A 27,259-nucleotide genomic window follows, 5' to 3' on the forward strand; every position below is an offset into this window, starting at 1 on the left:
GGGGGGGGGATCGCTGCTAGAATTTTAAACACTCTCTTAAGAAATGTGCAGGTTTTATAGCAGCTACAATGATGGAATGGCAGTTAGAAACAATGGTGCCAGGCTCAAACTTGGCAGCCAACAACACAGCTTTGCATGTGTGTTTCTCTACACAGCTCTGGCAGTAATCCAGTCAGCCACAACAGACTGCCGAGACTGCTGAATGAGCTAAGGACACTTTTGCTGAGCCTCCCTTTCCAGACAGTTGACACATTTGTCTCCCTTCTACCCACCCCCGCCCCACCTCAGTTAGGGTTCCAGTGAACCTACATATTTCAAATTTGGTTTGGTTCAAATTTAACTGTGTCTGCCTTGATTGAGCTAGTTTGAATAGGTTTAAATCCTTGAAATGAATTTGACAACTAATTCCAAGATAAGGCATATGAACCAACAGATATGATGATCCTATCACAAGAGAGTGTGTTTTAGTTGCTGGCAATTCCCTAATATCCTTAATTTCCACATATCCTTAAGTGTAATGCAAGCAGTGAGAATTTTCACTTCTAAACCAGTTAATGTATTAATACTTAAGTGATTTGGAACTACAGCTTATTACTTAAGTCTGTCTTTTGTAACATATTACCCTTCACAAACTACTTACTCTGAACAAGTGAAACACTGACTGATTGGAAAAACAATAATTTTATATTTTCTTTAAAATATTCTACATGTTTTATATCATTTAGATATACTTTAATTGTAAATTATTTCATATAACTTAAAATGAAACAAAAAAAATTGGCAGCCTTCACTCCTTTAACAAAATTATGCCTAAGAAGTATTAGAGCAATATAAACTGTGGGAATTGAATTTACTTCTTACAACTGGCTTGATTAAAAAACTAGTATTTAATTTAGTTTTGATAAATTTCATCAGCAGAAATTGATGAGAACAGAGAAGTAAATATAAAGAAAAGTGACACTTTAGGGAAATTTTCCAAAGGAATAAAAAAAGGCCAGCAAAACATGGAAATCTGAATATTTTCAGGATTTTCTTCTTTTATTACGTAGCTTATATTGGTAGGATCTCAGCAAAACTTGCCTGATTTAACTTGATAATTTAATTTCACTTTTTACTTAGAATGCATGTAAAATGATTTATCTACAGTGATTTACTTAATAATTTTATTTGGAGCAACTTCAATAAGAAAACAATGACAATGATAGAACATTAAAAGAAAATCTAGGTTTATCAAAAAGGGTGATATGTTTTACAAATGATAAGTTTATTAGTGCAATTGAGGGTTCTGTTTAACTTTGAGTTTTTCATAAGCCAAATAAAATAGCATTAAAGAAATAACAGTGCTTCAAGTTGAAGTATCTACATTTTAATGAGCGCTATGGGTCTTTATCTTGTGTAACTGCAGTGAGCTCTGGGGCATAAGCAGATCCTATATCAATCTATGATTTTTGAAAAAGATTCAGAAATATTCCTTAAACCCATGCTTCTTCTATTATACTGCTCTAAAATCTAAGCATATGAATTAAATTATACTTTCATGAGAACATTTCTGTGGAATATAAAGATAATATTACATAGGTTGACTACTTACCCAAAAATCTAAGTAGTGGTAGATCTAGGATAGCCTCAGGGAAGACTATTTCTTCTATGCCCTCTTTTTTGAATATTAAGCAAGTTGCATCATCTTTTGGTGCTTAATTTCTAATTCACAGATGATTTTGATGATGCAATTTTTGGGTCCTGAGCTATTGATTAAAGAGATTTCTGTGTCTTTGATACTAAGTATGCCTGTGGCTAAGCTCTATACTTTCCCAGATGAGCTCCAAGCTTTACTAAAATTACATGATGCTAGCTGAAGAACTCAGACTAATTACTGGGTACATACTCTAAGTTAATACAGCATTAAGTAAAGAAGATTTAATTTAGATTCAAACCATTTTGTGTAGAATTCCTACACCAGTGAGAAACACTTTTGCCTCCAAAAATCTTGTTTTGAATTGAATTTTCATTTTACAACTGCACAAGAATGAACTGACATTCAGCTGTATCGGGGTCCTAGTTCATATATGCACAGGTTTATTCCAAATAAAACATATTTGAATGATCTCTGTGCTCAGTGGATGATTGCAGGCAAACTTGCTTCGTAATGCACTCATCACAATCCCATTGTGCTGCATTTTATAGGAGGAGCCAATCAAGATGTAAAATTGCAAAGGGCTAGTCTAGTCTAATGCAAGGAAGAGAGGTCAGTGCACAAAGTTATGGTGAATGTTACATGGGATTCCCAACGGGTATCCTTCTCTTTTCAAAAACAATTTTATTGGGTGCTCTTACTGATATCATATCATTCTACAGTTAAATCACACGAAGCAGTAGTGAACAATCGCTACTAAAATCAGTGTCAGAACATTTTCTTCCTTTTTGAACTCCTTAATATCAGCTCCCCTTTACCCGACCACCCCCACCATACCTGTCAGGAACCCTTATGCGACTTGTCTGTATAGGTTCGTCAGTTCTGAGTTTCATACACCGAAAAACGGAGAAACATATAGCTACATTTCAAGAGGGCTACCCACTGAAAAAATACCTTGGAGATAAACCCCAATATGAAAATAAAAAAATTTAAACCCACAAAAATAATTAGAAACCAAACCAGGCCCAAAGAGAGGCCTCAAGTGACAAGTTTTAACCATTCAAGTCATTTATCATTTTGATATCCTTATAGTCATCTCTCCAATACTCACTGTGTAGTAATCAGTTTATTCCTGTCCCTTAATTATGGATAGAGGTACATTACCAGAGACTTATTTCCAATGTTATTCTCGCAAAGTATCTTGGGCGTCCACTGTCATCAATAACCTTCTTCAAACCAGAGTCTCACAGGTTAAGTTCTGATCCTATTCCGTCCTTCGGATTTGGATTAAATCATTTACAATCTCTGGGTCACAGATGTTGGTATGCTTCTTCCATGCAGGCTTAATTGACATCTCACTCAGATAGCTGCTTGTTTGGAAAGAAGTCTTTGAGACCCCAAATGCTGTTCTATCTGATTGCCAGGCACCATCTGATTTCTTCACCACACTTTGCTATAGCACGTATATCTTCTGTTTTCCTTTCATGAGGGTGTTGTATGAACTAATTCCTTCATTAGTTGTATGAGCTAATTGTTCTTAAATGGGAGCTAGAATTTAGTGTGACCTCAAAAATCCATTCCTAGATATATGTTTTTTTAATCTGTCTCTCGCTCCCTTAAGAGACCTCCTTATTAATTTATAATAGAGAATCTTATCAATAATCTCACTGATGCATAAAGATCTTCCATTAATAGTGTTATTGATTAGACCCTGCTCCTAATTTTTAAGACACTCTTGAGAAAGGAATATTGGACCAGTGAAGGGTAACTGCAAATCACAATACCTGAATTATTCACCTGTACAAAATAAAGCATTACGTGGCTGGAAGCTATTTACACAAACAATGGGAGTTGGTTGTCAGGGAAATTTTACAATAATATTCACTGACTATGTCAATCACAAGCTAGAACAATATATCTCTTAATTCAGCAAGTAGGGCATTTATATACAAAGTCAGTGTTTGTCTGCCTAACAAAAGTTCAATACTCTTTGTATAGCTGTCTTCTGCTTCCTCAAACACCATATATTTTCATTCTAAAGTCCTCAGGTTACAGGTTTGTTTGAGGTAGAGCCCAGTTTACCTAGTGGAGTTCCCACATCAAAGTCCTCTGGTATGGCTTGGAGCATGTTGTGTGCCTTAAAGATTCTGGATACAATGCCCGTCTACGGCACTTGGACTTTAGTCTTCAGGGTATGTACAGAAACTTGGGCCAATGTGTTTTCCTAGGTGAATATTACCAGGCATAATTCTCCCTTAAGATCCTTAAAAGTATTGTTAGTCATTTTTTTTCCCACTTGGAAGTTGTTCCTCCCCTTTTATATAATAACACCCATGCACTTGGCTTCTCCTAGATGTTTCTGCTTTCTTTCCCATCTCCGACTAGACTTTCCCATCAGTAGCCCTCATTCCTCAGATAGGGGCGTCCACCTGTCCAGGGGTACCTCGTCATAATGTTGCATGGCAGCCACTAGGTGGTCGACATCCCCTCCCGAAGGGTAGTCCTGATATGAAGGACACCGGATGATCACAGAAGCTCATTAGGAAGAAGGTTTAAGAAAATTGAAAAGTGCATTGAGAAGCAAGAGGTCAAGAAAGTTGTGCCCAGGATTTTCTCCCGCCATGACATTGCTCCTGCTCATTCTTTGAGGGTAGCATTAGGAAACCTTACTCCATCTACTGTACAGCCTTGGCCTTGTCCCTTCAGACTTTTCTGTTCAATAATCTCAAAGAACATGTAGAATGAACACTATCAGAATCTCTTTAACAAAAACATCCAAACTCGTTGCTATTAGCTAGATGCTGACTTTTATTGACCCTATTGGATATTGCAGAATGGCCCCTTTGGGTTTCTTTTCAGGAACAGAAAAACTCACCTTTCTGCTGCTGTCTTTGAGTTGGTGGCCTTGTTGTTAGCAACCTAAGGTGCACCCCAATACACTGCCAGAACACAGAGCCCTGGAGGATGCCAATACTGCAATTTTGATGTGGGATAAATTGAAGAGTGCAGACTTCTTCAGGAAAGGCTTAGAGAGATGTAAACTCGCCTTCAGAAGTGTAGAGATATATACACTCATGAAACAATAGCTTCACATGTTGTTATTTTTGTTTAATAAAGGTTTTCTGGATATTGTAGCAATGCTTTTCCAATTATTTATGCCTATCCCCAAATACTTATGTAATTTAAACTGAATGGGTTTGTATATCACTATCCATTTAAACCTTGGTGGAAATGTTGACACAGAAAATATTCAATGTACTGAAATTGATATGAAGTTGTTCTTTCTATGTTAAATAGCTTGCTTTTGGGAGATGCTTTCTCGCCATTTATAAAACTTAAATTTACAGACTAATAACCCATCTCAGAATCTAATAAAGGTCACCAAAATCTGATTTTAGACACTATTTCCAATCGATGTTGTTTATTTCATCAAAAATAAAGAGATAATACATTATCTTGAATGAAGAGATAATACTTCATCAGAAATGAAATACTTATCAGAAATGAAGAGATAATACTTATCTTCCGATTCTGCTTTATAACTAATTTACCTTGCGGACTTTCCAAATGATTGATGTGTAAAATTAAAGGAAGGAGAAGTGGAACATAGTTTTATTATATGCGTTACACAGTCAGACTTTGCTTACCAGGGAAGTTTTCCTTCCATTTTTAGTTTGAGCTTCAATATTATAAGGCAGGGTCTCAAAAAGGAATGGTTATGTGGCCAGATAAGCATCAAAGAAGTTTCTTGTCTAGTTTAATGTGAAAACAGAACAAGGTATCTTATCAAATATTTTAGATTATTCTTAGTATTGTAGAGAAGAATATAGCAAAATCAGTTGTTAAAGATTGTTGTTGTTGTTAGGTACACTCAAATGAGTTCTGACACATAGAGACCCTGTTTTGAGATGCTGAATTATTAATGACTCGGTTTGGATAGCAACTTAAAACAACATATCCAGAATTTTAATAGCCCTTAAAATTTTTTTTATTGGCACATAATCCTTGTATCATACAATCTAGTAGTTTAAACATGTCAAGAAGAATAGTCATTTTTATACATGGATAAGACAAATATTTAGATCAACTTTAGAGCATGTAACTTATTGAGAATGGTTTGCATTAACCTAAGATAAAAATATATGATATTGGTCTATACGCCTAAAGTAATTTTTTTTTTCATTTAAAGCTTGTTAATCTAACGTAGATGACCACTTTGTCAAAGAAAACCCTTCATGTATAAAAATGGAAATTATATCTGTGAATATAAAATAGTGAGATAATTCCTGTTATTAAGAACAATTAAAATCTTTGATTCCTTATAATGTCTGCATGACACACAGTATATAGAGTTGCTCTTCGTAGATGAGAAAGGGAACAGGATTTTGATGGCCATTGTTCTACATATTTTGGGTACAGTGCTCCATTATGACAACTGCATTTTTATTTCTTAGCCTGAGATTTTACTGCCTTATTGTTGACAGGTGCTATTGAATCTGTTCCAATTCATAGTGCCCGCTCCTGCATCATCTTTACAATCTTTCCTATATTTGAGCCCAGTGTGGCAGCCACTTCTGTCATCTATATTGTTGAAGGTCTTTCCTCTTTTTTTACTGAATCTTTACCAAGCCCAATAGTCTTCTTCTGTGACTGTTCCCTCCTGATAACATGTCCAAGCCACATGAGACAATGCGTACTATTGTCATGCATTCCTTAGTCTTCAAACTGACATGTTACAAAGTCTAATCATCTTTGCTTCTAAGAAGCATGTGTTAGGCCAACTTGAATAGAGAAATACATACAGAGACACTCACATGTATAAGAAAGAACTTTATGTCAAGAAGTAGTTATATATCAAAAAAGTTTCCCAAGCCCAGTCCAACTCAAGTCCACAAGACTGACACTAGTCCATAAATCCTTCTCCACTCACACAGCCACATGCAGTGATGCAGGGTGCAGGATGATCATAAGCTGGTGGGTACAAGTCATCTGGATCCAATGGTGGTGGCTCTGGCAGCAATCCCATCAGCCAGCAGGAAGGTGAAGACAGAGAGAGGGGGAGGTTCCCAGGGCTCTCCTTATGAGAGGGCCATACCCACAGGATGGCATCGTCAGACTGCGTCCTGATTGGCAGCTGATGCCACCCCTACACTTTTATATATCTGCAATTTGACATGAAATTATCTACCACCGAGCATTCTGGTTGTACTCTTTTAGCATTTTTCTTGCAGGCCATGGAATATTTAATATTCTTTGCTAACACCATAACTTAGTGGTGTGGATTCTTTTTCAGTGTTCTGTATTCATTGTTCATCTCTGTATTCACTTGAGGTGATTAAAAATACCATGTCTTTTGCCATGCATTCCTTAGTCTTCAAAGTGACATATTGACTTTTTAACACGTTAAACGACTTGTACTCAGATTTAATTAATTTTACTTCCTGGGTGCTGCTTTCCGGGGCATTGACTATGGATCCAAGTAAAATTAAATGTTAGACTTCAGTCTTTTTTCAGTTTATTGTTATGCGAATTTTTGGCCTAGTTGTGGTGCTTTTTATTTACTTTTGGCATAAGTATTATCCCTATTGAAAACTGCTGTCTTTGATCTGCAGAACTCAATACCTCAAGTGCTTTTAGCTTTTCAACAAGTGGCTTTGGTTTGGTTTTGGTCCCTGCATACCAATGTAGTCTCTCCTGTCACCCATTTTGGTCTTTTCCTTCTTGTCTTTTTAATGACCTTTTGCTTTTTTAACACATGATGTTTTTGATGTTATTCCACAACTCATTTTGTCATTAAAGTTCAATGTGTCAAATCTGTTCTTGAAATGGCCTCCAGATTTGGGTAGGATGTACTCAAGATCCTATTTTTCTCTCCTGAACCTGTTTTAAATGTTTTTCCGTTTCAACTTGAACTTGTCTGTAAGTAACTGATGGTCCCTTTCAGCCTTGGTCTTATTCTGCTTGGTGATACTGAGCATCTTCATTACCTCTTTCCATTGGTGTAGTCACTTTGTCATATATTTCATATCTGTAGTTACAATTTATGTTGTTGTGAAAAAGATGTTTCAATAAATAAGTTGTTGGTCTTAAAAAATTGTATAATGCAATCCCTTGTGTAGTTTCTAACACCAAGGCTGTATTTTCCCACTACTAATCAGCCAGAATGTTCCTTAGAGGCAAATATGGTGAGATTTGATCTCATATACTTAGGACATGTGTTCCCAGAGACCCGTCCTTAGAGAAGGGCATCATGCTGGTGAAGTGAGGGAGAGGGAAGAGGAGGAAGGCCTTTGATCAGATAGATTGGCTGCAACATATGCACAGTTGTGAGGATAGTGCAGGACCAGGAAGTGTTTCAGTAGACTGCACATAGGGCCGCTGTGAGTCAGAACTGATTCAAGGGCATCTATTTGTTTCCAACTGTAAAACATCCATAATTAGTAAATATTAACGTATCTTGATCAACGTTAGGCCACAGAAATTGGTAGAAAATTTAAAAACTTTCTGTTTCTTTATCTTTGGCATTAGTTATTGATGTGTAAATTTGAAAAATACCCATATTAACTGAGATTCCTTGAAATTATGTGATATTATCCCATCGCTACAGAATTATACTTCAGAATGGATCTTGAAATTTTTTAAATGATGAATGTAATGCCAATCCTCTTCAATTTGTCATCCCCCACATAGTAAATCTTATGATTGCTGGTTCCAAATAGCCATATCAATCCACTTCAACTCACTAATGCTTAGTATATCAATCTTTATGCATTCTATTTCATTTTTTATGACTGCCAGTATTCCTAGATTTGTATTTTGTACAATCCATGTTCTGATAATACATAAATGTCTGTAGCTATTCCTTGTCATTTTGAGTTGTGCCCATCAGGAAATCAAGGTCTCCAAAGTTTTGTCCCATCTCCATCATTAGAACCTACCTTACTTTGAGCAGACAGCTCACCCCCACTTGTATTTCAAGTGACTTTCAGACTGAATGACGAATAATGGGTCAGATAATGTTCTGCTGCTATTCACACCATTTTCACTGTACAATGTTTTCAAAAGTGGACAACCCAGTTCTCCTTCCTAGTATGACTGAGTTTGGGAACTCCTCTGAAATATGTTCACTATGGGTGACTCCGTGGTTACTTGAAAATTCAGTGGGGTAGCAGTGAAATAACCACTATCCAGTATCACAGCAGCACACAATCCTCTAGAGTACAAGATACAGACTAGTGATGGTTTATTGACTGTTTTTTTTTTCATGTTTACTACCAGTTAGTCAATTATGACTCATAGTGACCCTATAGGACAGAGTGAAATTGCCTCTGTGGATTTCTGTAAATTTTCATAAGTGAGGTTAACAGCCACCATATAACATGCTACACTACCAGGGATCCTTTACTTTTTCATTCTATTAATTAAGTCTAAATATGCCAAAGACACAGGAAACAATATTTCAACCAAAGTGCAAGTATATCTGAGATGGGAAGAAGTAAGATGAAAAGCCATATTACTATGTAAATCTAAATTTCCAGTTCTCGAACACATTAGCCAAAATATGTCACTGGTTTAGGGCTTTTGTTTTCTTTGACAGGTCAGTTTTTGGTATAGCGTTTAAACCAGGTATATTTGGAGATTAAAATGTCCATTAGTATACCATCCAGACATATATTTCTCTTTTTGTTGGGAACTAATAGACTGTGCTCATTCTATTTGGAAGTTTAGCTATGAGCTACTATTAAAATACTTGAAATGTTTTCAATAGAAAAAATAAGTAAAGATAAATGATGCAAGCAAGAAATAAAATTTACTAAAAATTATATTTTGAAAGTTATAATTGTGTTTATTATATAATTCTAAAACCTGTTTATCCATTCACTGACAATAAAATAAACATTTACACTGTACTAAGTTTGTAGCTCTTCAAACTAAAAGATAAAATTAGAACTATTTCATATAATTGTACAAACAACATAACATCAAACTAGTAGTATCATTCATTTATTAAAAGTCTATCATGTGTGGAGAACCATACTGTGTATACAAAGTACAGGCATGGTGTTCCAGGTAAAACAAGCAAAGATAGCCCATGTCGTTGGACGTTTTATACCAAGGAAATTCCATATATGTTAAGTGTTTTAAAATTTTAGTTTGGGAGAGTGCATCATTAAACCAAGCTACAGATGTATAAATATTTCCCTAGATCCATGAATCAACTCGTGTGGTCATTTCATAATTTTTGGATCTAGCCTGCAGATCAAAATTAATTGAAGAGGGAAATGTGCCTTTTTTATCCCATGCTTTGCCACCAATCCTTAGTGTCAGTTTGCCTTTTTGTGTTGTAAACCATGTATTACCATTTTATGTCTTTCATCTTTACCCTTCTAGTTGTCCAATTGAATTTTCTGTGGTTTCAGTCTTATTTATTTTCCTTGTAATATTGAAATGCAATAAAAATTTTAGGTTACAAGTATATATAATATGATAGATCAAAATACTTCATGTTGAATTAAGACATTACCAAATTACGGGGAAAAACTAGAATAGCTCAATTCCTAGAAATTTGTATTCTCTTCTAATATAACTTGCTTCTGAATTCAACTTAAAATGAACAGCTCAGGGGATGTTGAAGATGCGAGCATGAATAACTACAAGAAAAAGGAGAAAACAACTTTTCTGATTTCACATAATTCAGAGTTCATAAATTAGGTAATTTCAGCCTTAGGAATGCTTGTTGCCTTAAATGCCCAGGTAAAGGAAGACGTCTTTTAGGAAAATGTTAATTTCTTTGTGTCATCAAGATTCCCTTCTTTAAAAACATTTTCATTTCCATATATGAATAAACTAATTTTTCCCTTAAGAACTAGGAACACTTTTAATTTACTCTTCTTATTTCATCATTTCTTTCTCATATAAGACAAGCTGCCAGAGAACCAAGCCTTTTTTTTCAAGCCTTTCTACTTCCCCGCTCCACTTGCTAAAAGATTGAGACACTCAGATAAAAGTAGCCATCTTATTACAAACTTCAGTTATACTGTAATGGAGCCATGGTGTTAGATATTTTCATTCAGAGGCACTGATGTGATCATTTGATCATGGCCTGATTGATGGTTATGTGTGACCTGGAAAAACTCATGAAAATCTTATTAGGATAACTGGTTTAAGTCATAGTTCTGGTAATAAGAACTATTTACTTAACGGAAAGGTCATAGCCTGATGCTTGGCTTTCCTTTTCTCTTTAGTTTTCATTTCTACCGTTGAAATAATATAAAGTTCAAACTCAGGTTGAAGGTATAATTGTGTTAATTTCAGACCCTTTCACAGTTTATGAATAGCTCACTTTTTTAAAGTGCCTTCAATAAATTACAGTAACTTTGAAGTGAATTTTTTTCTTTCTATATAATCCATCATTTAATTCTGTGAAAACAAATTGGATTTTCTTGCAAGGTTTTAATGTCATATATTGTGATATAAATTTCAATACCAGGATTAAATTACATACTAAAAGCAGTTCTCAACAAAGCACTGGAAGGAAATCATATTAAAGGATTTGTGAAGAGATAGCGTTCAACTCATCTAACAAAGAGGACATTTGAAAAAGATGTGAACTGGATTGGTTTTTATCGAGTACATTTTTGCCTCCTTCTTTGTCGATCTTGTGTTCTCAAATCCCTCCCAGCATCATCTCCCTGACACACTGGTTATTGTTGACATTTAAGTACTATATAAGAACAGGGAGCCTCCTCTGACCGCGGAGGGCTTTGTTTCTGTGTTTTACAAAGAAGACAATCATGTGGAGTCCTTGACCTTCCTGAGGGCCTAGCCCCCATGCGTGATTTCAGTTATGGAAGCGGACACTGGACACGGAGAATCTGCTGTGCAAGTTGTTCCAGTGTGTATCTCTGGGCCGTGTGCCCACTTAGAAAGCACAAATGGCAAGTGGTTCTTTTGTAAAAAGTAATGCTGCCATCTTTAGTCTTCCTTGGGCTGCCTGATGACTCTCTTTGTTTTCTCAGATCAGTAGCATAATTGCTTTTTCTGACTTACTTGCCTCTTTAGTGAAAGATGTTAGGGCCATAGCTTAGGTTTGGCTAATTTCTCTTCACTTTCTGACTGAGAAACGTTCACAAACTGGAGAGCAAATCTTCCATATATAGTGACGGCCTTTGGAGGAAAGTCAAAGATTGTTGGGTCTAAAAGGAAGAATTGAATGTTGCTCATCGATTGTAAGCAGGACCTGAAGAGCAGACAAAGGGTCTTCTTTAAGTTTTTCTGAAACTGTGTTGTAATGGCGATATGGTGTGTCTGTCTGTGTGGTTTGGTTTTTGTTTCGTTCTGATTTCACAGGAAGAGGTTTAAACATGAAGGCAAACCTTTAGATGTTAGCATGGCTGAATACAAAGCAAAGCTGCCTTTTTTTCTTTTCTCTGCTTCCATTAAGGCCTATCGCATAATTTAAGGAAAAATAAAATTTAATCACGGTAGCTCTAACTATAGTGTGAAAAAAACAAAACAAAACCCTGATCAATTTTGTTTTCGCAGCACGATATAATCAAAGATTTAAGAAACAAATTTGCCAGCCTCGGCGAGAACTCTCTGGTAACAGCATACATGTCTGTGTTGGTTGCTTTTGATTTAAAGGTTTCTTTTTTCATTTGTTTGAACCCATTGATTTTCCCCTCCTTTTAGTTCACTTTATTTTTCATATTCTGTAACTAGCAAGCCTTCATTTTTTAAACCTCTTCCATCTCCCAGTGTCTATTTTCCGTACTTCGGATGGAAAGTTTATGGCAGCAAAGCTGTCATCTGGCTGCTTCTGCTGCAGCTCTTCCTGCTCTTAGGTCATATATGTTTTGGCCGTTGTGTTTACGGACATGATACTAATTGACTGTTTCATGTCCCATTGACTAAGCTTCCCTGTCACTCCATTTGATGGACTCACTGTCATAGGGCGCTATGCAACTTTCACTCTGCAACTTATACTGCTTAGTTCTGCCTCAATTCTCCAGTGAACTGGATTGCTCAAGTGAATGATCGACCCAGTCTTGATCTTGCTGTGCCTTTATATTTTATTTAATTTTCTTGTGTTGCTTTGTTTTCAGTGCTAGTTTAAGTGGAAAAGAACAAACTCTAGCCATTGCTCAAGTAGCACCACGCAGTATCATTTGAGAACACAAAATATAAAGGCACATTGCATCTTTTACTTTGTGGGGGGTGGGGGTGAGGCGACTGAGGAGATCTGTATCAAAAACTCATGACTTCGTTAAAGCCTAACTTTTGTTTGTTTGTTTGTTTGTTTGTTTGTTTGATCATATCGGCTTTCAATTATGTTTCAACTGCAAACATCTTAGTTAAAGGTTTTCCTTGGTTCAGTGATAACTTGCAATGGAGCCATTTGCTGAGCAGTATCAAGTTACGGCCATGAGCTGGGAGATAATTAACCTGTGGCAAACTGACGCACAAATCCTAATTCAGCAAGTGCAAGTTTAACGATGATGTACAGGACTGCAAAACTGTGATCCAGGCTTTCGAGCTAATCAAATCATTAAACTTGAGAAAATCCATCTTGATAAACTAGTACCAAAAGTATATCAAGAAAAACAAAAAGGAAAAACCAAAGAGTTGAATATGTTAAAACTTGTTTAATAACATTGTTTGTGTGGAAATGGTCCATAATGTTGTCATAGAGCCCATACATGAAGAGGTGACTAAAAACATGGTCTTAGAAAGCTACTGTGCATTTTGGAAGCCACAACATAAATGGTTGGGATTTGTGTTCAGGAAAAAGAAATGGAAAAGCAAAAGCTGCTCTACCAGCAAGCCAGGCTCCATGACCGAGGTGCTGCGGAAATGGTATTCCAGACGATCAGCGCCAGCAAAGGTGAGCGTGATTTCACCACCTTAAGAAGGATGTGCTCAGTAGATGTCCCTTTTTGGCTCTAAAGACATTCTCTCATTTAAATTCCACTGATGTATGTGGTCCCTGGATGCTTGGTTCATGACTACTTCCAGTGACTGTTTAATAAACACCAGCTCTCATCATGGCCAGGGGTGGTGTTCTTTTTCCAGACACTTCTAACATTTCTTTTTATTACTGTCATTTACATTTTGGCAGCTAGTCTATATTATTACAAGATTCTAGCAAGCATCACGTATTTCAGAACTTGGCAAGCTTTTCCTTCGATAAGTAATTTCAATTTTTCAGGCCATATGAATGTAATCGCTATTGTAATTGCTCAAATCTGTCCTTGTTGCATAAAATCAGTCAGATATCATTTATAAACAAATGGCCATTACCACATATCAATAAAGCTTTACTTACAACAGCATGTGGCCAGTGGATTTGGTCTTCAGGCTAGAGTTTACTGGCCCATAATATAAGTGATTAGAATTATTAATGTGTACTTTTTAACAGTGGAAGTACTGTTGTATATCTCAGTAGCCAGCCAAGATGCTTTGCCTTCCATTAGTAAGATCTTATATAAACACATTTAAAATATAATTTGTCATGGAATGAAAAAGTAATGGTAGTACAATCTGTTACTAAGTTCTCAAACCCTAATTAAGGGTAACATTCTATTTCTAAGATAGGTAAAAGTGATTAATATGAAAATAAATGATAGTTGATGTGTTAGTCTGGGTTGAACAGAGAAAAAGATCCAGAGAGACACCCATATGTATATAAGAGCTTTATATAAAGAGTAATTTTACATTAAGAAAACATCCCAGCCCAGTCCAGATCAAGTCCATAAGTCCGGTATTAGCCCATCTGTCCAATACCAATCTATAAAGCCCTCTTCAGACTCAAAAAACACATCCAATGACACCAAATGGAGGAAGATGCAGGCCACTGGGTGGGAAGTCTTGTGGATCCAGTGGTCCACAAGCATCTCAGCGCTGGCTAGGGTCTTCATGTGGCTCCTCCAGCACAGGGCACTCGTGTAGCTCACTCCATATATATGTATTGTCAGCTGCAATGTCTCCCAGGGACTGAGGGTGTGTCCCACCTCACCCCCACCATTATATAATAACAATCTTTAAGGGAAAATTTTTGAGCTGAATAGGTTAATGTGTCTGATAAAGTCTTTTTGTCTTTTACTTTCTTTCTTTTTTTTTTTTTTTAAGGTGAAACAGGGCCAATGCTTGCTGCTACTTTGAAACTTGGAATTGCTATCTTAAATGGTGGGAACTCAACAGTACAGCAGGTAATATCTTTAAGCCATCCATAGAGTTACCTTTTTAAATAAGTGAACCATATTGCGAAATAACTACTAATTATGGAATGGTTAGTTTTCTATCTTCTGCTCAGGTTTTTCTCAGTATCCAAGTACCTTTTGCTTAGTAAATGAGACATCTGTGTTGAGGCATGAACTCTCTTTAGAAATCTGAAGATGTGTCCTATGGTGCCATGATTTCAAATTATATATTTTATGTGTTTAAGTCAACACAAACTAATCTTTTGAAAGAGTGATAAATAGTGTTCCAACACTGGAAACATATTTTATAGTGTATTTTTCCCAGTAAATTGATTCTCCTGCAAATTGATTTTATTAAGCCTCCTGTTATGTTAACACACTATTAACATACACTATTGTGAATGTTTTTCCTGTAATTCTTTTAAGTCTCTTCCGGTAAGAGAAAAATCACTTCAAACAAGTTTTTTAACTTTGTATGTTTTTAAGCGACAGATATGGTCTGGGCTGTGGTTAGTGACCAAAAGATGCAATCTTTTAATCCAACTGAGAGTCAAAATCTGTAAATTTGTTAAATGAACATGAGGGAAATTTTTTTTAAAGACTTCCTGAAAACAAACTGTAAGAAGTTTTGTACTGTGCATGATAGGGACATTGGTCAAATGGCCTGAAATGTGGCCCTTAACAGAAAATCTATTTGGGTAATTAAAGAACAAAACAAAAACAAGTTAAGTAATGAATTGTATGCTGTTTTTTAATCTAAAATCTTTAAAATCTATTTTTTGCTGGTTTGAGCATCTATATGAGAAAAGATACAGGGTTTATTAGCATGAAATGTATAACCATTCATTGGTACCTGGGCAGTTAAACAGTTACCCTTCCATATGGAATTATGAGATATGTGGAAACCTCAGCCTGCAAGGTGGCGTGCACTTCAGAGTCGTCACATGTGAGGACAACAGCACGTATGTACTCATAGAAGACCTTGGAATCTCAGAAAAAAATTGAAGATTGCTTTTGGATTGGTGACATTTTGAAGTGATTAGATAGCACCTCAGAATATTTGATATTTTCATCTGTAAATTTCTGTCATTCTATACTATTTCCGTAAATAGTGTCACGGCAAATTAGAACTGGAAAAGAACATATGCTCCAATTGAAGAGTTTTAAATCTTTTCCATGTTTTTTATTTTTAATGCCATCGACTCCTTTTGATAAGCTTGTGAGGCCTTTGTACCCCTTTCAGAATTATATTTTTTAAATCATAGTTTAAAATTGCATAAGTTTACGTAAGAAACCAAATAAAATAAAATATAATCATTATGAAAATATTATGAAAATAAGGTTTTGACAAAGTAACAGGGATATGTAAGCTTATTTATGAACTTATTAAATAAAAAGATCTGGTACCAGGTTTAATAATAACTATACTTAAATAACTAGTGTAAATATTTTGAAAGATTTTCAACAACTCTAAAATGATATGAAAATATCTGGGATTTCTACTACTGACAAAATCAGTTACTTTGGACCTACTTTTATTTGTGCATGAAGAGTCAAGATCAATGCTGAATTTAGTGTGAGGCTAGTGAGAATAAAATGAGTGACCATTGCTTTGTTTTCCATAAATAAAGGCTACATGACGTAGAAAGCCTCCTTATCTCTCTGCAATATTTATAAAATTATTTCCATTGCTCTATGCTTTGCTCCTAAAGAAAGGCGATGCTTTCTATTTCCGTGAAGGGTAACATCTGGAAGCCCACACAAGTAGTTCTTCTCTGCTTTGGGGGTTGCTGTCTGTCAGAATTAAATCTATGGCAGTAAGTTTGGGTTTGGGGTTATGCTCTACTGAAGAAGTCCTTCATCTTATAGTGTGTATACATTCAGAATTAATAAAACTATAGTTTTGCTAGCATATAATTCTCATATCATTACAATTTAAGAAGAGTTGTACAGTCATCACCACAATCAATTATAGAAAATTTTTTTCTTTCTCATACTCATTCTTGATAGACCCTGACCACCAATACCAGGCCCCTCGGTGATTATTAATCTAGTTATTGTCTCTGTAGATTTACCTACCCTCAAAGGAGCCCTAGTGATGTAGTGATTATGCTTGGGTCTTTGATATGCATGGTCAGCAGTTCAACCCCACCAGAAGCTCTGAGGGAGAAAGACTGGGTTTTCTACTCCTGTCTCGAAAACCCTCAGGGGATACTAAGAGTCAGCATTGGTTCCATGGCTGTGAGTTTGGGTTTTTTGGGTTCGGAGTTCATATTCAGAAAAGCATATAAAACATAAACAGACAAAAAACCAACAATAACAAAACAAAACAGAGAAAAACTCCAATAAAAAAACCAAAAGTGTTAAAAGCTGAAACAATTTAAAAATAAGTCAAAAGGAATATCATACGATAAGTTGCTAAATTTTAACCTAACTGCATCTTCCACAATGGAGTTTATAATGTTCTCTTGCTAATAACAAGGCTATTCAGATCCCTGATTATGATCCGACGTAATGCATGGGAGACTTAATCCAAGAGGGGGATGCTGGAAATGGATTTTGAGTTCTTATTGTCATTCATAGTTTCTATAGCATTTGCTAAATTAATGATATTATCGATATGCCCCATGGGAATGATTCATATGTTCTCTTTCATAAAATATTAATGATGTCTTTAAAGTGAACTCAAGACATATATAAGCCATAGGTATATGAATACACTTGGGGACTTAAACATAGTCCTAATCTAAGAATAATCAATTTTTATGACAAGGCCCTTTTCAATATTCACCCTCATGAAGAGATCACTGAAGATATGGGTGCTACAGCAAAGTGGGTGTAGAAACCAGGTGGTGCCTGGCTATCACAAAGAATGACATCTGGGTCCTTAAAGCCTTGCCTTCAAACAAGCAATCATCTAAGTGAGGCATCAACTTAAGCCCACATAGAAGAAGCACACCAGCCTGTGTGATCCAAGGATTGTAAATTAAAAAACCTAAATATGAGGGAAGGAACAGTATCAGAGCATAGATTTTGAACACCCAGTTTGCAGAAATTCTTAAAGCCAAAAGGATTCTTGAGAGATAATGTCATATATAGCCTTACTCTTCACACAGATTTATCTTTTTTTTCCTCTAAGAAAAACTTCAAATGTAAATCCCCCCATCTCCTTATGGCCAAATTGCTTTTGTCTTAAAAGACTAAATATTTCATGCTTAATGTTTTATTAGATCAATAAATAATCTTGCACTCCCCAAAATGACTATGTTTTTGGACCAGACTATGGAGCACAGTGGTTTTGATCAGCAAAGTCATCAGTTTGAAACCACCAGCCACTCTGAGGGAGAATGATGAGGCTTTCTATTCCCCAAAAGTCTTACAATCTCAGAAACTCACAGGTGCAGTTCTACTCCGTTTTATAGGTCACCATTAGTCAGAATCAACTTGATGGCAGTGAATTTGAGTTTTATGTATACCTTGTTTCTATATATCTCTGTGTATGTATGTTCCTTTGTTTGTGTGTGTGTATATATAGAAGTATGCATACTTTTATGTGTATTCTTTTAATATTTAGCTTTATATGACCTTCGGCTCTGACTTCTGAAATTAATGACTACTGAACTAAGACTGCTTAGCTGGGCCCTTTCAAGAATAGCACATATAGAGGGATTATTCTCTTCCATTCACGATTTTGAGAAAAGTATTATTTATTTACTTCCTTAAAATCTTTGAGAGTGCCATCTACCATCTCGTATAATACTTATTTGAAATCTCCAATATGTTTAAGGTACTTTTATAGTAACTATTCATTTTATGTTATGTAATAGTAAGCTAACAAGATAAACTTGTGTGTTACTGTAGCGTTCTTTACATTTATGTCTCATCAAACCTTTGAGCCCAGATTCTGCACATCAAGTGATACTAGAAACTGAATTTATGGATATAACATTACATATGAGAGTCATAACTATTAGATCATTTAAGGAAAGCAATTTTTAATGGAAATCTGTGAATTGTGTCCACACATGATCAGCTTCTCAGCTAACTTGAACAAGCATCTGGATCTCCAAGTATTTGAGAATGACTGGGAGAGAATTAAGAGATGTAGTAATCCCCCTTAATATTTACGGCCCTGATGGTGTTTATATGGACTACCTGGCTGGTGCAAATGGTTAGTGTTTTGATGCTGGTTGAATATTGGAGGTTTAATTCTATCCAGAGGACCCTTGGAAGACCTGCCAAGCTGCGTTAAAAAGAAAATAACTCAATGAAAACATTATGAAGCACAGCCCTACCCTGACACTAAGGGGTCACCGTGCATCTGAATTCGCTTCTTGACATCTGGTTGGTTGGTTGGTTGGTTGGTTGGTTGGTTGGTTGGTTGGTTGGTTTGCCATGATGTCACCTCCCTTGTTCCCAGCAATATGAAATTCCTGTTGCACACATAAATGTACAATTTTGCATTGACGTATTTGTTCATATTTCATGGTAAAGATAACCTTAGTAATATTGTATGTATCATATATTTTAATCTGCATTCCAAATGAGAAAGCATGTACTTACTGTTGTTTTAGTATATTTAACAAAATATATGATTATGTTTAGTGATCATATGGTTTATATATTTACTATAGAAAATGCTAGACTACCTCAAGGAGAAGAAGGACGTGGGCTTTTTTCAGAGCCTTGCTGGCTTAATGCAGTCATGTAGGTAAGGAAATGCTCTCTGGCAATTGATCCTAATCAAATCTTATAGTTTATAAAGTACTTATTTTGCATTATTCAAAATAATTATTGACAAAATAATGTTTATTAACCAGGATGATCGACATGCTTTATTTTCTCCATGTTGTTAGGGTGTTAGTAATGTCTTAGTTCCTAAATTAATTTACCTAGTATTAATATGTTAAAATAGTTCTCCCTACACATAAAACTTTACCTAGGGTTCTTGAAGAATGAACATGTATTCTGTATATTTGAAAAAGAATATCATGTGGTTTGAAAAACCAAACTATTTTACTCAGTTTCGTTTGGTCCATAACCAACTAATTTATGATCTTCAATTTTTATTCTTTATGATCTTTAAGATCATTGACTAAGGAGCCTGACACATGCTTAGAGTTAAAACAAATTAACTGTATCTTTGAAGTTGAAATGCATTCCTAACGTTGAGACTCCATTCAATTATGTCTACCTTGCCCAGAGCTCGTTTTGGTTTAGGTGCTGGGGAAGAGTCTAGTCAGCTCCACAAGAAGAGGACTTGTAAATGTTGGTTTGCAATGTGGTCCTTTTGGTTCAAAATATGCACAGTGTTTACAGTAATTTACTCTCCTGAGATTAGAGCATTTATGTCATTGTGTTAATACTTTTCTCCCTGTGACTGTAGTGTCCTTGACCTAAATGCATTTGAGCGACAAAACAAAGCTGAAGGACTTGGAATGGTAACAGAGGAAGGATCAGGTATCAGTCACTTAAAAGGTTTTCCTGTCCCCCTTCCTCCCTGAAATGAGTCAGTTCTCAATGACTGTTTTTCAAACAAAGACTTACAAGGTCATTCTGATATTGATAAAATGCTTTTGTTACTCATTTAGAATATGTATTTAGTTACATAGGTCCCATTTGAAAACCAACCTTGCATGTCATTCATTCACCCCTCTTTGTGCCCTGTGGTCCGTGACCTTATTGAAGACTCATCTATAAATACAGAGCATATGGGTGGACTAAATTAGAAAACCTTTGACTTCCTCTTACCACAGTAGCAGATTTTAAAGCATTCAGGTTCTTCTTTCATCCCTTGTAGTATATCCATCGTTCCCTCTTTCATATCCATACATCATTATAGGAAGTAAATACTTGATGAAAGGATCATTTTTATGTTCACATGACTGCAGTAGCATTATTTAAATGTGCACCACAATAATCACTCATACAAGCTTAGTTTTTTTCTCTCTAAAGGTATGTAAGTATAAACTAGACATTTAGTAGGCAGTGCATTTAAAATGAAGGTAAGCATTGATGCACCTTCATTTAAGAAAAAAATTTCAATATTTTTGGTTTGATTTTTTTCATATTTGATTTCAAACTAATTTACTTTCAGTAGGTTTTGCGTTCAACCTGATTTTTACTTGTCATATTGTCAATGTAATCATTTTGAAACATTGGTCTTCTATAGAACTAATCTTGTTGCAGAAGTAACTTTTCCCCATCTGTCCTCTGTAGTCATTGTTTGCCTTTCTGAGATAATTTAAGCATTATCTCTCTAAGTATCTTTAAGTTTTTGTGTTCTTAAAAAGAAAGAAGACAACTGCACCTTTCTGGATTTGTTTTACAATTGATCATTAGTATGCATTCTAGTTTGCTAATATTTTGTGGCTCCTTATCATTTTATTTTCTGTTTGGCATTTTATTATTGATTCAATCATTAAATATAAGCCATGTAATTACTTATTCAATCTAGCTAATTTTAAGAAAGTTTACAAGCACACTTTAAACATAATTCCATGTTCTGAAAATGAAGCTGTTAGTCAACATCCATTTCAATCGAGACCATACTTAATGAGAGCCTTTGAAGGGCCTGTAAGTAGCTCTAAATCAGAGGAATATTGCTTGCCTCGCAGACATACCAGGCATTTTTCACTAGAAAGTGCCTAAAGGTACAAAGGCTGACTTTCCTGCTTTGGAACTTGACCTTTTTAAAAATGATTTTCCCCTTAAGTTTTTGCTTACTGTTCCTGACACTGAGCCAAAGTTCACGAGCCATCACTCATCACTGGGAACAGCATCCTCCATAAAGGAATCACTCCACACAGGTTTATTTGGCACATGTCCTTCCGTTTTGTCGCCAGGTGTGGATTGCGATAAAATTAGGAAGCTCTAAGTCATAAATAAATAATTAGAGTGAAAATTCTGCTGAACATTATTTGTTTCTGAAAGTGATTCTTTTGATTTACTTATTCTCTTTCAGCCCATAGAAGAATAGCCCAAACTGATTAGTTTTATGTTTTATTCCTTTACAAATGGCAAAACAAAAAGAAATTCTCACTTCTTTTTCTTTCTCCATCTCCTTTTCTTTCAACCACTGTTAATGTACTGTCCTCACTTCCTGAGTCATCACCATGAGCGTGGTCATTATTAACCAGGAATGGCTGTTTGTTGGTTTGCTCTTTTCTTTGTTGTCAGCTGTGTGCCAGCACTGCAGAGAGTTTAAAGGGAGAGGTGTGCTCCACCCCGCCTTATCGACTGTATTAACGAGTAGATGATTTCATTTTCATCATTGTGCCTTTTATTATTTCAAAAGCTTTAATACCCAGTTATCCTGCCCCTTCCTCCATCCCTTCTTTCTCTGAGGATGTGAAGTTATTCACATATTAGATGTGGAGGGACAATAATAATTTTAAATTATTTGGGGATTTTTTGTTGCTTATATTTAAACTCTTTCTAGCAGCCCCAGTGTTTGCGAATGTGTGGAAATGAATGGATAACAGAATGTGTGCTATCATTCTTCTGTGGGGTCTCTGTTTGAAGACACCATGGCTTTATGGCTGCCCTGACTGGTGCATTGAACCCGGGGCGGGTCCAGAATGCGCTGTGTTGGCTGAGTTGGTCTATATGCAGGGTGCTCTATCTTGGTCCCTTCCACATACTCGGAGACGCATACAGTTTTTCACTAATTTAAAAAGAATATCACATATTTAAAGTCTTAGCATAAAAACTAAGTTCATGCTTGAGACAGAGTTCACAGTTGTAAATATTTGCTCTCCGAATTAACATAATAGTGAAGATTTATTAGCATCTCAAAGTCATTTCTAAAAGACACTATCTACAGTGGTAAGAAAAAATTCTCTTCCTGAGTTCCTAGTATGTAAAGAAGATTTTAGAGGTGAAATTATGTTTCTTAAATGTGTTCTATTGGTTTAATCAAGGTACCATTAGTAGGATAAAAAGCAAGAGTAAATTATTAGCTTTATTAATTTCATACTTTTCACATATTATTTTAAGAACCTTTATGCTATCTTTTTTTAAAAAATGTCTATAGTTCAATCACAGAGAAGAAAAAAATAAATCATTCCCCTAGGGGTGCATAGAAAAGGCTTTAAAAAAATCAACCTGTTAATAATAACATTGCTTCAAATCATGAAGCTCAGGTAACCTAGACTAATCTCTGAGAAAAACTATCTAAACCTTCTCTCAAATTAACTCTCTTCATTCGGGCTAATATCTTCCTCATGATTATAATATGACCACAAATTATGTAGCAATAGACAATCTATAAATTTAAGGGCGTGAACTTTTTGACACCCAACTTTCCCATGAGGTAGCTAGTGTCTCTATGGAATAGATGAGGAGGCTCAGGAAGAGAAAACGACATACTTTGTCTAAGGTAACACAGCTAAATGGTCGGGCTAGAGGCACTCTGCCTTCCAGGAGGTTAAACCGCTCACTTATGATCTTTCAATGTCCTTTCAGAGCTTTTCACTCGTCCAGCACTAGCTTAAGCAGCATTGATTTCCCCATATTTGTTGCTCATTGCTCCCTTGAAGAACATCATACTAATTTCCAGTTTTTATACTATGTGGACATCGTGTCACATGTGAACATACACTATGTTACTTCTATTCTTGAATTATTAAATTATTTTATCAGAACCCTTTAACTTCATTATGCAACCATCATAAGCTTGAAAGTGCAATTTTATTTTATTTAGAGTTCTTTTGAAAATCTTTTAATCAGTGGATGAAGGGAGACGTCGGACAGGGCAAGATATGACAAAATACCCATTTATAAACTATCAAGGGTTCATGCGGGAGGGGGGAGCGGGGAGGGAGGGGAAAAATGAGGACCCAATGTCGGGGGTTTAAATGGAGAGAAAATGTTTTGAGAAATGATGTACAAATGCGCTTTACACAATTGATGTGTGTATGGATTGGGATAACAGTTGTATGAGCCCCTAATAAAATGTTAAAAAAGAAAAAAAAAAAAAAGAAAATCTTTTAATCATAATTGCTTTTGGCCTTTTAATCATTTTTTGGTGATCCTAGACTTTATAAGCAATATGAGAATTTAAAATGAATCTAAATCCTCCAAAATTGATAGACTCAAAAATTCTTATATAAAACACTAGCGACCAATTAATATTTATGAAATTCCCAAATATTTTTGATGATGTAGTGTACTGAGGTTATTATTGATTTATAGTGACATCATCAAATTTATGTGGGATTGAATCAGATGGATTTTTATTATTGCTTAAGTACTGGTTTCTCTAACTCTTTAATTTCTTTACTTCTTTATTAATTTAAAAAAATTTTTATTGGGGCTCATACAATTCATCACAATACATACATCAATTGTGTAAAGCACACTTATACATTTGTTGCCCTCATCATTCTCAAAATTCAGCTTCTTTATTAATTTTTAACTGTCTTTTTCCCAAGCATTTCAAAGTATTTTCACAAAAGTACTCTCACACTAATACTTGATTTCTGATGGTGCCACCCTATTATTCATTTACTTTGAGTGGCATTTGTGTGCCAAAAGCTGTCCCAGGGCTTGAAAATGCTCTGGACGCAGAGTGTTGTGGATGCTCACTGTGTCAGAGCCTCACAATAGTCATAGAGTTAATGTGGGGACCGGAAAGACCGAGACCACGAGTTTTTATCTAGGGGATCAGCATTTGCCAAAATTTAAGACAGAAACCATGTCAGATAATCATTATTAATCTATTATGGTTGAAATGAAGTTGAATGGATTAAAGTGGACAGTGAGTAATTAGGAGGCTGTGAAGGGCTTCCTGAAGGGACAATGTTTAAGCATTTTGCCGCTAGCACAAAGGTCAGCAGTTCAAACTTACTAGCTGCTCTTCAGGAGAAAGATGGGGCCGGTACTTCCATAAATAGATCAGCTGTGAAAGTCCTCTTGGGCGCTCTCCTCTGGCCCATAGAGCTTGCGATTGATCTCGCTGTAAAAGTTTCAGTTTTTCTCTTTACTATACAAAATAAGACTAAACCTTTCAAACATGATTGATCAATGTGGTTAGGCTCTTCCATCCATTGTTTTTAGTGATAGACTACGGGAGTTCTTTAGTCCAGAATTTTCATACGTATTAGTAAAGGAATCAATGTATTTATCAGGAAAGTATAAAAATTGGCTGATGCTTACACAAAATGATAGGAGTACTATGGGGTAAGGTTTAATTCAAATTTAGATAAATTCACATAAGAGGATGTATAGATTATATTTATAATCATCACCTACAGTGATTCTAGGTCTTCCTTTGACCTTATGGATTAACAACATATAAGTTTTACTCAAATATCTATTGTGTTGTGCATTCATAAAAGCATTTTTATTTGAATGAATCAATTCAACTATTTCAAAGGCTCTATTGAAGAAAGCCCAAGAGGAATTTGTTAATCCTCATATTAAAATAATAAAACAGAAGCTCAATGATGTAAATTATCTTTCATGATGCAACAAATCTAGAAAATATGTTTGTTTTTTCCTAGGTTCTAAAATTGATGGAAACATTTTGGATAATACATAGTTGATATCATTGTTGTTAACTTTTAAAAGGTTAAAAGCTATAGCATTTTGGATTTAGGAACAACATGTATTGAAATGATCTGCTTAATGCTTGTGAGGAATTTTGTCATTGGTTTTTTTTATACCTTGTGCCTCATAGAAGTAACATTTAGTGAATGTTCATTGAACTTCACTGGGTTTAAATAATTGTGTGGCCAGTTAATAGTAGTTTGATATCTTTTAAGTTCAACAACTTCTCAGTTGTTTAGTAAACAAGTCACATATAGGATTGATATAATTTACTTTTTAGAATTGTTGTAAAACTGCAGTGAAATGATGAGATGATATATGAGGGAAGACCCCAAAAAGCAGAAGTATTTTCCCCCAAAAGCTATGCATTTATTTTTTTTTTACAAAACAAACTTAACACTTTCGAATTACTCTCCATTTCACTTAATACATCTTTTAAACTTGCGATTCTATTCTTGGAAACGTATTCCAAACTCATCTGTTTGGATGGTTGACAGCACCTCGCTCATTTTTAAATTCACCTCTTCTAAGTCATCAAATCGCCGTCCTTTCATGTCCTTCTTCACTTGTGGAAACAAGAAGTCACACAAGGGAGGTCATGTGAGTAAAGTGTGTGGGGAAAGAGACATGTTTTTTGCAAAAAACTGGTACACTGACATGGCTACATGAGCAAGTACGTGCATTGTCATGGTGGCAAAACTAGGTGCCCATCTGTCACATATCAGACCATTTCATCACAAAGTTATGCAATCTTTTCAGAACCTCTATACAGAAAGTTTGATTAACAGTCTGACCTGGTAGAATGAACTCCAAGTACACTACCAGTTGACATTTTTAACTGTTCATAAAGTTGATTGATATCCAGAATGAGATTTGTCATCATTCCACATTTCACCACTTTTGAAATGAGAAAGCCACTCATTTACTTGAGTTTTTCCCATAGTGCTTTTCTTGTAAGTTGTGTTCAACATCACAACAGTGTCTGCAGCATTTTTCATGAGCAGGAAACAAAAGTTCACAGTCACATGCTGTTCTCTTAAATTGGCCATCACAAATAAAGGAGGTTTGAACAAACTGCTTTTATGAAAAAATCCATTGTAACCAGATAGAGCCTTCCCAGATGACGCCACTGGGTGCACTAACTCAGAGCGGGTGTTTCATGCTCGCCTAGCAGGTGAAAATGTGTATGAAAGCTCTGCCCAAAAGAGCTTTTTTCAATTTTTTGGTGAGGGGGTACCCTCTTATATTCAACACAATGCCTGGCACATTGTAGCCACTAGCTAAATGGCAGCTATAAACCCATTTTAAAATTTGATTCTTTGTTAGTTGAACTGTCAAATAACTTAACTAGCCATATTTAAGCCATTTAAGCAGTAATATTTAAACTACCCTCAAGGATTGAAAACCTGATTTTTCACTATTTTTAATATCATGTTATTAGTTCTTTAGTTTTTCCATTGTACAAAATAGCAATCTAAGTTTTCTGAAGATGAATTTCTCCCAAGCCAGGCAGGTGCTTGATTTCATTTAATAGAAGATAAGGAAAATTCTTTGATTCAGTCCTATAACTTTACTAGAAGTACGATCTTTGTCTTTCAGGTTTGTTTATCTCAACTCTATTATCGTTTATACACACTAGGTATTTTTTTAAATTTTATTAGTAATTTTTTTTCTAATTAAACTGCTTTCCAAAAAAAAAAAAAAGTTAAACTGCTTTCCAAGCTTTTTCTGGAAAATAGTCTGAATACTTTGAGCTATGTCCATGGATATTCCAAGCAATTACTACATGCATACATGTTTTTTTAAACTTAGGCCAACACTTATACAAGGGGACTTCAAAAAGTCCATAAAGAAATAAAATTAAAATATAAAGGAA

The 27,259-nt window shown here is 35.4% G+C and overlaps 1 protein-coding gene across 1 annotated transcript in view; it reads left to right on the top strand.

Moving 5' to 3' along the window:
* RYR2 (ryanodine receptor 2) overlaps nt 1-27,259 on the top strand; it is an 805,653-nt gene that overhangs the window by 701,871 nt on the left and 76,523 nt on the right. The window contains exons 82-85 of the mRNA XM_045294222.1: nt 13,418-13,517; nt 14,762-14,841; nt 19,467-19,543; nt 20,219-20,292. Of these exons, the coding sequence (XP_045150157.1) occupies nt 13,418-13,517; nt 14,762-14,841; nt 19,467-19,543; nt 20,219-20,292 (331 nt within the window). The remainder of the gene's footprint in view (nt 1-13,417; nt 13,518-14,761; nt 14,842-19,466; nt 19,544-20,218; nt 20,293-27,259) is intronic.

Source organism: Echinops telfairi, unplaced genomic scaffold (genome assembly GCF_000313985.2).
Source record: "Echinops telfairi isolate 266 unplaced genomic scaffold, ASM31398v2 ScPeMD7_3509;HRSCAF=4178, whole genome shotgun sequence".
NCBI lineage: Eukaryota > Metazoa > Chordata > Mammalia > Afrosoricida > Tenrecidae > Echinops > Echinops telfairi.